We start from the raw sequence: 13539 nt of genomic DNA on the forward strand, positions 1-13539 counted from the left end.
TAAGTTGAACATAAAAAATTCATAATAATGAAGATAATTACACTTTAACACGAGTTTCGAGGACATTATCTTCCCTAGAGATCTTTTAAAAATAGGGTAAATTCTGTCTACGCCCCCACCCTGCCTGGATGACATGTCTGGCATATTGCTGATGTATTCAGTTAGATAAAGGCTTCTTACAAATGTGAAAAACACGTGAGCTAGAGCATTTTTAAAAATTGCTGTTTTTCTTTTGTTGTTGTTGTTGTTGTTGTTCAAGAGGTTTTCTGGCTTTCTGAATCCATTGTTTTTATGGTGTCTGAGCACCACCAGTCAGCCCCTGCCTGTGAGGGCCAGCAGCCCACCTTAGCTCTGCTACTCCTCACAGGTAGCACATTGCAGACAGACCAGCGCCAAATGCAGGCTCTGCCATAGCTGTTAACGTGCACTGAGAAGTAGAGGTGCATGCCTGTAATTCCAGTGCTCAGGAGGTTAACGCAGGAGGATTGCTATGAATTCAATGCTGAGTTGGGCTAGATAGTAAGTTCCAGATTAGCCAGGGCCACATAGTGAGAGCCTTTAAAAGGAAGAGAGGGGAATGCCGCTGAGCTAGAACCTACAAATTGGAGTTACAGGTTTCATGGTCGGGGGTAGCCTTGTTGATGTTACTGTTGTTTTGTTGTCTTGTAATTCAGAATTTGGAAGTAGGATTATCTGTAAAAAGCCTACGAAAGCCTACCTAAGGGCTGGTATGTCTGTCTACACTGAAGTGTTTGTTTTTTTTTTAATAAGATACTTTGTAAGTATCTCAAAGCTGATTGTCCTAAACAATGGGACCTGTGAGCATGTGGTTATACCAGTTTGGAAACCTTCCTTCTCCCTGAGTGAGCATATAAACAGGGCAGATGCTGGAAGATAAACAAGATGGCCATGACTTAGTGAGGTTTAAATGTACATTAAAAACAAACCTCTGTATGTTACAGCAAGGAGCAGCCTGGGCCTACACCCTACACCCCCTACTTCCCTCTGAAAGGCAGCCTTTCTCCCTCCCCAAGTTCTCTTTAAGAGACAGCAGTGTGGTGACTGCCATGCTCTTACTGAACTTCCACCTGGCAGGAGAGCTGCTTAAACATTTCCATTATATCACCCGAGAAACGCTGCTTCAGGTATATACATACCAAACATTTACTGATAATAAAACATAAAGAAATATATTCTAAGGTAATCCTTCAGTATACATGTTTTTACGATTTATTTGCATACTAGTGAGAAAGGAGCTTGTTTGTTTACTATTTATTTATTTGTCTAGAGACAGAGTCTCGCTATGTAGCCATGCCTGGTCTGGAACTCATTATATAGACAGGTCAGCCCCAAACTCATAAAGATCTGCCTGCCTCTACCTCTCAAGTGCTCAGGTTAAAGGAGTGTACCACCATGCCCAGCACTAGTTTATTTTGTACAAAAAGTTAAGTCTTAGCTGAATATTCAGTACTAAAGAACATAAACCATCTTCACTGTTTTCCATAGTTGATCAGCATTTTGATTTATAGTAATCAATACTGAGAATGTGAGATCACATAAGTAAGTAGTCCAAAATAGCAGAGTGTGTTTTGAACCATTTTGGAAATTCTGTCATAAACTCAAGTCAGTTAACAATTTAAATGAAACCCAAGTCGGCAAGTCAAGTTTTTACAATAAAATATTCTGATGTACTATAATCCCAACATGGCTATATTTGATACTTAGATACTGAAGAATGATGACAGGAAAATATTTAAAGTATAATTAAACCATTGTGAGTCTATAAGAACAGAAACCTTTCTCTGGACAGTCAAAACGCTGCAGTTCAGTCTGAGCTAGAGTGTTTCGGGTAGCCTCGGTGTTGTGTGGTGTGATGCCATGTGCAGTGCACAGTATACATACTGTATGTTCAGAATCAAGGTTGCCCTGGAGCTGCCTGGTGCGTGAGTGGGTACAGAAATGCCTTGTTACCTTTGATTTTGAATTAGTTTTCATCGTTCCATGTTTTAAAACTTTCTACTGATTCCAAATTTTTCACAACCCCCCACACTGAGTTAAGTGGTCCCCAACCACCACTTTAGAAGCTATGGTATACAGTATGAGGCTCTGTGCTGAGCACATTACCACTGTTGACCTCATTTTCATCCCCCTAGCAGCCCACCATATGAGCCTAACAAGCTTGGGGAGGTAAGGTAGCATGTGCAAACTTACACAGGAAGTGGTAGGAAGGTCTGTGGGACCCTGAACACGGTTTTTTGCTCTGCTGATCTGATCCTTCCCCTCCTGACAGACCCTATGCACTTGTTTGCCTCTTCCTTGCCAAGAGCTCTCTGATAATAACTCGTGGCACCTTCTCTTGAGTCAATCCTGTCTTGGGCTGCTGAGTCAGTGTCTCTTAGGATCTATCTGGGAACGTGTGATTAGGCAAGCTCCCCAAGCTATGGGACCGTGACAGACCTACTGAAATGTCAAGATACCTTCCTCAAAGCCCCCACCACCCCCTGCCTGAAGGACCAAGATACTTGCCAAGATGCAATTTGAGAGTTTGAACACAGGACTGGAATGAGGACTGGAGATTAAAAACTCTGGCTTTGTAAGGACAGCTGACTTGGCACATTCGATATCAAGAAAACAAGATATTTTTACACAGTGTCTCAGAATCTACAGCAGAGCCAAGTAGCTGATAGGCTACTTCATGATCCATGACCTGTGAGGACCCATTGAACCCCAAGGGTGAAGTCAGAGAGCAGCTTTCCTCCCAGTTCATTAATTCCACTAGCACCACTTCCGGTTGGCGGTTGAGACTGCCATGCTCTGTTGCTGTGACTCATGGTGCCACTTCTAAGCATCTCTGGGTTGTGGTGTCACGGGGGTCTATCTTTTTTTTTCCCTCATTCCTGCTCCAGCTTGCCCTAAGGCAGAGCTTGCAGAAAGCGGTTTTCTCAGGCACAGATAGAGTTGAGTGAAAATAGCTTTCCTAGCTGTGCAGTATTTCTAAGAATAGTCGTATTTTGCTTGAGTTTGAGTAAGTTGTTCTGTTGTGAGGATGCTTGGCTGACTTATGCCTCCTGCCCCAAACTTTTGCTAGTCCTGCCCTTGGGAGGGGCCAGGCGGCTTGCAGCAGTCACCTTTGTTCTCCTTATGTGGCTGCCCAGAAGGTCTCCGCCCAGCAAGTCTTTGGTCTGCAGCATAGTTAAGAACTGAAGCAGTCATTCCCTTCCCACCTCGAGACCCAGAAGGCCGGATGAAGATGGGAATGGTGAGACTTCTCTAGCCTGTGGGTCCCTCCAGACTGAGGGTCCCATTAGCTCATGGATCACTCCAGGCTGTTTCCCTTAGTTTGTTTCTTTCCCATTTCCGAATCACTTCTCAGAATTCTTTCTTAGGAGGATGTCTTCTACAGCTACTCTCCACTCTTTTGTGGCCTTTGTTTTCCATCCCTTTAACCAAAACATACATAATCTGTGACTTCTCACAAGCCCCCTGTGACTTGGCTTCCTTGTCCCCCTTTGCTTGCCTTTTCTTTGCCTCCCCAGACTCTGTCTCCTTTTTCTTGGCTGTTTCCTGTGGGGTGTACTTGTACTTCCCTCTTGTATCCTTGTCCTTGCTAAGCACATGGAGTGAAGCCTCAGAAGGAATTATGTTGAATGATGGAGTCAGATCGTGTTAAAGTGAACTATTATTATCACAGAAATAATTTTAGGCTAAAGACATATGAAGCACTAACTGGAGATTTAATGGCACACAGTTTGTGGTTCTGTGAATGCTGCTTTTGACTAAGCATGCCGTTTTGTCAGTTACATAGAGCTTTAACTGGTTTGGTTCAGCAAGCTCTCCGGTTGGCTTTCAGAACTGTATAAATTCTAAACAGCAACAGCAAAATCAACCCTGGAAAAAAGCTTTTAGAAATTCATGTAACGTGGTTCTTGTGTTTGAAAAGGCAATTATGCAGCTCCTGGCAGCTCGTGGGCTAGCTATTGTGCTACTGAGGCCAGACTGCCAAAGCCCAGGAAGAACTGTTGGTGTGTCAAGACCAGAGTCCTCCGGGGGCCTTCAAGGCACCAGAGTTAAGTTGTTCACCTTGTGTGTGCTTCGTAATGTTCAGGCTTCCTGGAATGGTTGGCATAGGAAGTTCTAAGTGTTGGTACCAAGGTTTGATGCCAATTTGCTTGGTGTCCCAAGGGGCAAAGATAGCATGAGGTTCTGTCACAAGCAGAAATCACAAGATCCCAGCTCAGCTGAGTCCCCTGTGGCATTATTGTCAAGAACCCTTGGAGGATGTGATGGCAGGCTTTGTGTCACTAGTTCATAGAAGACTTGAGAAAGGGTTTGTGTACTTACGGTTAAACACATGCACATGCGTATCACCTTGCTGGGCTAGCTCTAGTCAGATGGGTTGAAGGATGGCCTTACACGTAGCTCTCTAGTTCTTGGTTATTCTGACTATACCCAGCTTCCTCATTGTGGACTTGCTTACCAGGAGAAAGTCTCACAACAGCAAGTGCAGGATGGAGCAGTGTTATCCCTGGAGACCAATAGGGGCAAGTGAATGTGGTAGAGCTACTCTGAAGGCTTGCCCAAGCATCTCCTATAGTGGGTGTTGGAAAAAATAGAGCAAAGGCTTCAAGACTGGAGATGGCTTGGCCTTCGGTGTCCTTTAGTTTCGAATAATATCTTTCTTTGCTTCTTCTATGATTAAAAAAAAAAAAAAAAAAAAAAAGCAATTTTCACTCTCCTTGCCCAGGATTGGGGATATGAGGTGAAGTGAAAGGTAGGAAGTAATGGCCTCCCTGTCCCAGGGCTGAAGTGACGTTCCCTCCTGTGTCCCTTTCTTACTGTGTCGCCCAGGGCAACTTTTCTTACCTTCCTTGGGCCCTGGTCTCCTCTTTTATAAAATGGAGGGAGGGAGGGTTATGTCCTCTGTTGTAACTAGTTTTTGTTGTTATTAAGCAGTTTTGTTGTTATTTTTTTAAACCTTTTTTTTTTTAGATTTTATTTATTATGTATACAGTCTTCTACTTGCTTGCCAGCATAGGGCACCAGATTTCATTCAAGGTGGTTGTGAGCCACGATATGGTTGCCGGGAATTGAACTCAGGACCTGTGGAAGAACAGTTAGTGCTGTTAACCGATGAGCCATCTCTCCAGCCCAGTTTTGTTGTCATTAATGGGAGTTTGGATTGTTATTTTCATTCGTAAAACAAAGTTTTCTTTTATTATATTTATAAAAGAAATAACAAAAATAATTGTGGACCTTGTCATAACTGCTGAAGTTGTTCAGATTAATCCATTTGGCATTTGGGTATGCTTTCATACAGTTCCTAAACCTATGTCCATGTTAAAGTCCTGTGAACACTGCAGAAGTGAAGCCCACACGCAAAGACACCCTAGCCATGTGTAGCTTAGGGTGGATGAGACTCCTTTTGCCATCTGTACCCAATACTAGCATAAAGATTATCAACCACAGCCTGGCATGATGGCATACCTTTAATCCCAGCACTCGAGAGGCAGAGGTAGATGAATCAAAGCCAACCTGGTCTACAGAGAGAGTTCCAGGTAGTAAAACCCTGTCTCAGAGGGAGAGGGAGGGCCGTTGTGTTGGGGGTGGGGAGAATATCAGCAACTTAGTTTCTGCTCTTGCCCTGCCCCCATCCCCATCTTGCTCTCTTTTCAACATACCTAAGTCAGGCTCCTTAGGCTGATTTTTCCCCACCACATAAGAACTATTCTCACTGTCTTCTAATAAGCCTTCTAAAATTTGGCATTAGAAATGTCTAGAGGAAACAGTGTTCTTAAACTTAATCTTAACATTAAAATATATTTAATGCTGTCTCTGCACCCATACTTTGCTTCAAGGTTTAGTAGCCATGTGATAGTTGGAACTGACCTTCCCACCATCTGCTGCAAGGCTGTCATCTTCTATGATTCAAAGAGGTGTAGAGTTTTGAGATAAAACATTAGGCTTGGTTTAAAACAGTGTATTGTTCTCTAAGTTGGGTTGGGGCAGGCACTGTTTTTTCTAATCAAGTATGCTCAGCTATAGCTGAATTTTTATTTGTTTATTTATTTTGGTTTTTCAAGACAAGGTTTCCTCTGTGTAGCTCTTGCTGTCCTGAAACTAGCTCTGTAGAGCAGGCTGGCCTTGAACTTACAGAGATCTACCTGCCTCTGCCTCCTGAGTGATGGAATCAAAGGTGTGTGCCACCAATGCCCTGCTCTAGCTGACTTTTGGTGTTTTTTGATACCGTAGGACTCTATGAATACATAATTAAGTCCCTTAAAAAGAAAAAACAAAACAAAACAAAACAAAAAACTCCCAAAACAAACAAAAAGCCAGTAACACAAAATTCTTCAGAACACTTTTTCCAAAAATACATTTCTGATTCCATTTCATCTTTCCACTGCCCTATTTTTGGAAGGTAACATAAATAAACTTAACATACTCAGTTTATAATAATGAAAGTATAGTGGATTGTGGTGATGCATGCCTGTATCCCCAGGACTCAGAAAACCTAGGCAGGAGGTTTGTACATTAGAGGTCAGCCTGAGCAACATAGTAAGATCCCCACCCCATCCCACCCCATCCTACCCTACCATGAAGAAAAAAGGGTTGGCTGTGTTGGTAAAGAATTGTAGTCCCTGTCAAACCTTGGTGTTGACCAGTTCTTATAAAGGAAAGGGTTGCTGGAAGGAGGACAAGGTACCTTGTGATGGATTCCTGTGTGGTTTTTTTGGCTGAAGGACACCTGGGACAAACCAAACTGGAGAGAAGTAAAGGTCCACAAAGGTAGAAGCTGTCTTTGAATACCATTGTACTTCAAATAATAGTAATGTTAGCTTTGCTTACATTTCATAAAACATTCTGAGCTGGGCAGTGGTGGTACACGCCTTTAGTCCCAACACTTGGGAGGCAGAGGTAGGTGGATCTCCATGATCTACAGAGTTCAAGGCCAGCATGGTCTACAGAGTTCTAGGACAGCCAGAACTGTTTCACAGTGAGACCCTGTCTCAAAAAACAAAAACAAAACAAAACAAACAAACAAAAAACATTCTCCCTCTGATACTTAGTTTTCCTAGAAACAAGGGCTTGATTAACATTGTCATTAACACTGCATATCAAATCCCTTGACTTGACTTTGCTGCTTAGATTGTGTGCTTTACTGAACAAGTGTTATGGATCTTAAGGGAGGGAACTGGGTCTTTATTCTAGATCCACGTACCCTGGATTCAGATGAGCAAGATATTAGATACTCGGGCACTCCCGAGAAGAAATGTTTAGGAAGGATTATTGTGGATGCCATAGGTTGTACTTGGGACAGGTCTGTTACTGTAAATGGGCTTGTGATCTGATTTTTACTTTGAAAATTACAACCCCTCCCATAAAGGGTTCAGATCTTTTCTTGGTCATCTCAGAGCCCAGTATTCAGTTTATCTAGGGATGTGTACACATACACCTGCATAGCCTATCACGCACCACAGAAATTCATGTGAATTTGACTTGTCACAGACTCAGTTTAGATGCTCACCCTGAGTGGTACCTTCACAGAGCATCACCTTGAGGTGTAATCAAAACAGATGATGATGTGGGTTTTCTCAAACTCTTTTGTTAGCTGTACAACCTCTTTGCCAGTTGTGTTGTTTGAAGAACATACAAAACAGGTCAAAGCTACAATGGGGAGCTAGCAACCACATTCTTTGAACCTTTTTTTTTTCCTATCCATTAGTAGCCATGAGCCTTGGGAAGAGGCCATGGCACTCAGCAGGCAAGACTGAGCATTGAGTGGCCAGATCCATCTCAGTCCCCACTTCCCACTCAGGGAGACGCAAAGTCCCGCATTCCAGCTTTGGTGGTGGGCCTTCTCCTTGTGAGGAGTCTTGTCTCTGTACATTTCCTGATGTCTGAAAGCAGTTTCTGCTGGGCCGTGTTGGATCCGATGGGCTCTTTCTTGCAAGCCTCACTGCTCTGCAGTATAGTCTGTGTGATGTAGCCCCAGGCTTGAGTCCCCTCCCTGCGGGGTCCCCTGTGTGGCTGGATGTCATGCATGGTGTACACCCTGGACCTCTGACTTGAGTCTGTTCCCCCTGATTTTTTTCTTTTTCGTTCACTAGATGATGATTCCGACCTGCACTCTCCTCGATATTCCTTTTCTGAAGACAGTAAGTGACTGAAGCCCCTGCTCGTGGGGAGGAAGGGAGGACGGCGGAAGAGACATCTTCAGGGTTAGTTTTCATTGGAGCTTAAAGTGTTTTATGTGTACTTTCTCTCCAGCAAAGTCTCCCCTTTCTGTGCCTCGCTCAAAAAGTGAGATGAACTCCATTGATGGGGAGAAAGTAGTGAAGAGGTCAGCCACACTCCCCCTCCCAGCCCGCTCGTCTTCACTGAAGTCCAGCCCAGAGAGGTAAGTGGTCCCTTAGATGCTCATCCATGCCTCCCCAGAATCTGCATCCCAGGAGCCTTTGTTAGGAACAAGACACTTGAATCTCCACACTGTCAGCTGTCAGCCGTGACTTAGTCTGAGTTTCCATATCCTTATCCGTGAAATAAGGATTAAAAATAGCACGACTCTCCATGAGAGTGTTGCAAGGATAAAATAAGCGATTGCACTTGACCTTCCTATTAGGGCCTGGCTCATAGCATGGGCATAATTACTGTTGGCTATAATTATTATAACCTTTAATCTAGTCAAGAGAAAAAGTTTGTAGAATTAGGTATTGAACCCAGAGCCTTCCTGAATGCTAGGCAAGTGCTCTGCCGCAGAGCTTGTCCTCAGCCCTCCTTTTTCACTTTTTATTTTGAGACAGTGCCACAATAAGTTGTCCAGGCTGACCTTGAACTTGCCCTGTAGCCCAAGCAGGGCTTGAACTGTCAATCCTCCTACCTCAGTCTATAAGTAGTTGGGATTACAGACCTATGCCACCAGGCTCTATTATAAGAAAAATCTTAAATTGGAACTAACATCATTTACATATTCATAATAAAGACTATAATACTAAACCCAGCTATATTCAGTAATGTCTATTTACTGATATAACATGTATTATTGAGACAAATGTCCTATGGAGTAGTAATCTTTTGTCACCTGTACAGGTGTCCTATGTGTCCTCTGACCCCAATTTCTGCCAATTTTCACAAACTAAAAGGTCTGTGCAGATGAAACATATTTTTTTTTTAATTCACATCCAGTTTCATGTTTCCATAGCTCCACAGACAAGTGAATGATTCTTTTAAATGCCCACATGTGCCTAACACATCTACCTGATTAATCTGAAGGAAAGTCTGGATATGCCCAGAAATTCTTTATAGGTGTTTTCATTAAGTACCTACTGGGAACATTCTGTGCAGATTGAATTAAACTCTACAGAAAAATACACAAATCATTGTTCTACCTTCCAGAAGTTTTCACCCATTCATGAAAAGCAAAATATAACCACAGTGCAAAGTGCAGTAAGTTCCTGCATAAAAAGTTGGCAGACAATTTCCAAAGATTCACAAATCCTTTGAAACCCCATATCTGCATGTCAGGTTGAAAATCATGACTAGGGCTGACAAGAGGGCTCAGTGGGTAAAGGTACATGGCACTAGTGCTTAACCTGACTTTGATCTCTGGAAACCGCCTACTTGATCATAGTGGATGATTTTTCTGATGTGTTCTTGGATTCGATTCACCAATATTTTGTTGAGTATTTTTGCATCGGTGTTCATGAGGGATATTGGTCTGTAGTTCTCTTTTTTAGTTGTATCTTTGTGTGGCTTGGGTATCAAAGTGATTGTAGCCTCGTAAAAAGAGTTTGGCAAGGTCCCTTCTGCTTCTATTGTGTGGAACAATTTGAGGGGTACTGGTATTAGCTTTTGTTTGAATTTCTGGTAGAATTCAAGGGGGAGCACATGGGCCCCAGACTACTGTCTGGGAAGCCAGCACGGGACTGATCCAGACCCCTGAACATGGATTACAATGAGGAGGGACTTTGAGAGCCCATCCCACATGAAGGGATGCTCTCTCGGCCTGGACACATGGGGGAGGGCCTAGGTCCGGCCCAGGATGATGTGGTGGACTTTGGGGAGCCCCCATCAAGGGCCCTACCCTGCCTGGGGAGTGGAGGAGGGATGGGGTGGGGGACAGGTTGGGGGTTGAGGGAAGGGTTGGAGGGGAGAGGAAGGGGAGGGTGAAGCAAGCTTGTTCCTAATTTGAACTAATTAAAATAATAATAATAATAAAGAATGCTACTGAAAAAAATCAATATTTTAAGTGATTCCTCTGAAGCTATGGAAAAATATTCATGGAATATAATTTTAATTACTTTAAATGTAAAAAACAAACCTACAGGGAACAAGGGCCACACATACCCCCCCCAAAAAAAAAACCTTCTCATTCTTCACATTTTGCAACTTATAAATAAATAAAGAGAACAGTAAATGCTGTTTGAGTTCATCTCTAAAAAAAAAGATGGAAGGAGAGAGAACTGACTCCACAAAGTTGACCTTTGACTTATGCATGTGTACCACCATGGCATGTGTGTATGAATGCACGCACACCACACACACACACACACACACACACACACACACACACACACACACACACACAGATTCTTAGTTAGAGTTACTGTTGCTGTGATAAAACACCATGACCAAAACTTCTTGTGGGAGGAAAGGGTTTATTTCACTCACAGTTCCATATAGCAGTTCATCATCAAAAGCAGGACAGGAACCCAAGCTGGGCAGGAACCTGGAGGCAGGAGCTGCTGCAGAGGCCATGGAGGGGAGCTCCTCATGGCTTGATCCTCATGGCTTGCTTAACCTACTTTCTTATAAAGAACCCAGGACCACCAGCCATGGGATGACACCACCACAAAAGGCTGGCCCTCCTCCATCAATTATTAATTAAGAAAATGCCTTACACCTGATCTTGTGGAGGCATTTCTCAACTGAGGTTCCCTCCTTTCAGATACTCTAGCCTGTGTCCAGTTGTCATAAAACTAGCCAACACCTAGACAGATAATAAATTAAAAAAAAACAAAACTTTTACCCAGGCTGAGATTAGTGTGTAGTAGGTTGAGATGCAAAATAGCCAAAGACACGGCACACAGCTGGTGTTTACTGAGGGCTACTGTGGACCTGGCACACTGCTACAGTGGTCGCCACCTTCCAGTTAGATAAGCTAATGTTCCAGGAGTTTGTAAAGCACTAGGATCACCTGGGTAGCAAGGGTTTGAACCACAGTCTGGTAGCTTGAGGACCTGCATTTGTGCTTTGCATACATTGTGTGGGAGTTCTGGCCTGTTTGGGGAATGTTAAAGTCATAAGAGCAGAGCAGGGTGAAAGATTTTTTTCCAGGATAAGCCTTGCTGCGTTTTCCTCCCTCCCTCCTCTCCCTTCCAATCTCCACTTTCTGGTGCCAGGTTTGGGGCACAGGGTACCTCATGCCCCGTGTAAAGCCAAGATGGAGATTTAATTGGGTTGTTCGGAGAAGCAGACTAGTATAGCTTAATTGCTAGCCTTGACTCTAGTTTTATACCTTGGATATAAAAATTCTTTGATTAAGAGTACAGCCAACCGGGTTCAGACTGCGTGGGAAGCTGGTGCCGCTTTCACGAAAACGAGATTTTTCTTCTACAGAAACGACTGGGAGCCCCCAGATAAGAAAGTGGATACAAGAAAATACCGAGCAGAGCCCAAGAGCATTTACGAATATCAGCCGGGCAAGTCTTCTGTTCTGACCAATGAGAAGATGGTAATGTGCAAATGAAAGTTCTTTTGTTTCCCTCTGCCCATGCCTTCCAGTTCGGATGCGTTGTGTAGCTGGACCATATTCTCCCCTACTTGAGATAGGCTTGTTTCATTTAGAACAATGGAAAAAATTGAAGTATTTTCACCCTCTGCATTTTTGCAGGTCTTCATAAAATGAGTCCCCAGTCTGCTTTTAAATAACTGTGTGTGTGTGTTTTTTAATATATTTTGTTTTGTTTTTATGACTCTGTTGTTCCATTTATGCATGGTTTGTGGTTTTAACTCATTTTAATTTTCTACTAACAAAGATTGATCTTACTTCGGGTTTTTTGAAAGAAAAAAATCTACTACTTTGTCAGGCTTATTGGTTAAAGGTCTTTCTTTTTTGTAGACAACTTTTGTTTGAAATGGATAGAATTTACAGGAATGACCAGTTTAGCATTAAATCATTAAAAGGTAAATAACCAATAGAATATTGTAACTTGGGGTAAAGCCCTCGGCTGTTAGATTTGATGTTTTAGGTCTTCTGTCTTTGATTGGCACGGTGTTGAGAAGTAACTTTTCAAATCAGCTTGGCTCCTTGTCCCTTACACAAATTTGCATCTCTAGAACATTGAGTGTGGAAATTCCAGGCCAACGTGGAAAAAAAGCCACTTCTGTGGAACAGGAAGGCTTTACAGATTGATTAGTTCCATGTCTGCCAATCATATTTCCTTCCTTCACCCTCCATTAGAAAAAGCTGCTTCAAATGTCGGTAAATGATTAAAGAGATTCTCCAAAACTGCGTCAGTGTTGAAGCCCTGTGGCTGGGCCACAGGATGGAGAGGTTACGCTGGATCCTGGCTTCCTTCAGAGCTGTTAGCCTGCTGTTCTACATGTTTTTAAGGGGTAATTGATTTGACTTTTACTGAAATGAAAATGTGACGCCGTTTTAAGTGCTGGAGTAATTTTAATTAGGAAAAAGGTCACCAGTTCACAGAAATGCTTTTAGAGTTGTCATTCTTCAGTGTTTGCTGGGCACCACAGGTATTTTAAGCAGAGAGTGAGAGACAAGCTGAATGACTTCCTTCAGTTCCCTGCTTCATTGGGGGTTCTCTGCCTGCAGGAAGCACCCCATACATAATAAATGTACATGGCAACCTTCAACCCAAGGGTTCCTGGAAAAAAAGCCACATTCCTTAGTAATTAGCCTGCTGGCTTCCATTGTGCATTAACACAGTCAAGTGATTTCAGGAATTCTGGAGGCCTTTGGGTGCTTTTATTTGGGCAATGGCTATTCATAGATTGTCCTTGCTTTTACTGAAGACACACCCTTTTTCTTAATTTTGTCTTTGTTTCCACTTTTTCCCCTTGGTCTCAGTGATTTTACCTCTATTTAGAACTAGGAAAGCAACATTATTTTGTCTTCCTCTTTGGTACCACAGTTCTTGGGATCATTGGCATTACTTTTACAAATGCTGGGAAGTACCCCACAGTGCCCCATGGAGGACCCTCTAGGGAGTGATGGAGACTGTCCACAAGGATAGCAAAACACCATCTGGTGTTTCAGTACAGGCTTCCTCTGTGGTGTTCCAGGCCTGAGGCCCATCCGTAGCAGCATGTGGGCACCTGGCAACAGTTTAATTCAGGGTCCTTTACCCCCGTTAGCTCTGCCCTTCCAAAGAGATGTTGTTGATTTTAGAGAGGAATTTCAGTTGAATCTTAATTTTTTGACAGGGCTTGAATTGGTCTATTATGTTTGATCTTTTTTAGTCCTGCTATTTTTAATCACATGAACAGAAAAGCTGTTATGTGATTTTCTATGTGAGCCTT

At 43.0% G+C, this 13539-nt stretch overlaps 1 protein-coding gene across 23 annotated transcripts in view; it reads left to right on the plus strand.

Moving 5' to 3' along the window:
• Sorbs1 (sorbin and SH3 domain containing 1) overlaps positions 1 to 13539 on the plus strand; it is a 226232-nt gene that overhangs the window by 157081 nt on the left and 55612 nt on the right. For all 23 annotated transcript variants that reach the window (XM_035441856.1, XM_035441838.1, XM_035441844.1 and 20 more), the window contains 3 exons: positions 8109 to 8156; positions 8269 to 8398; positions 11617 to 11731. In XM_035441856.1, the coding sequence (XP_035297747.1) occupies positions 8109 to 8156; positions 8269 to 8398; positions 11617 to 11731 (293 nt within the window). The remainder of the gene's footprint in view (positions 1 to 8108; positions 8157 to 8268; positions 8399 to 11616; positions 11732 to 13539) is intronic.

Source organism: Cricetulus griseus, chromosome 3 (assembly GCF_003668045.3).
Source record: "Cricetulus griseus strain 17A/GY chromosome 3, alternate assembly CriGri-PICRH-1.0, whole genome shotgun sequence".
Lineage (NCBI taxonomy): Eukaryota > Metazoa > Chordata > Mammalia > Rodentia > Cricetidae > Cricetulus > Cricetulus griseus.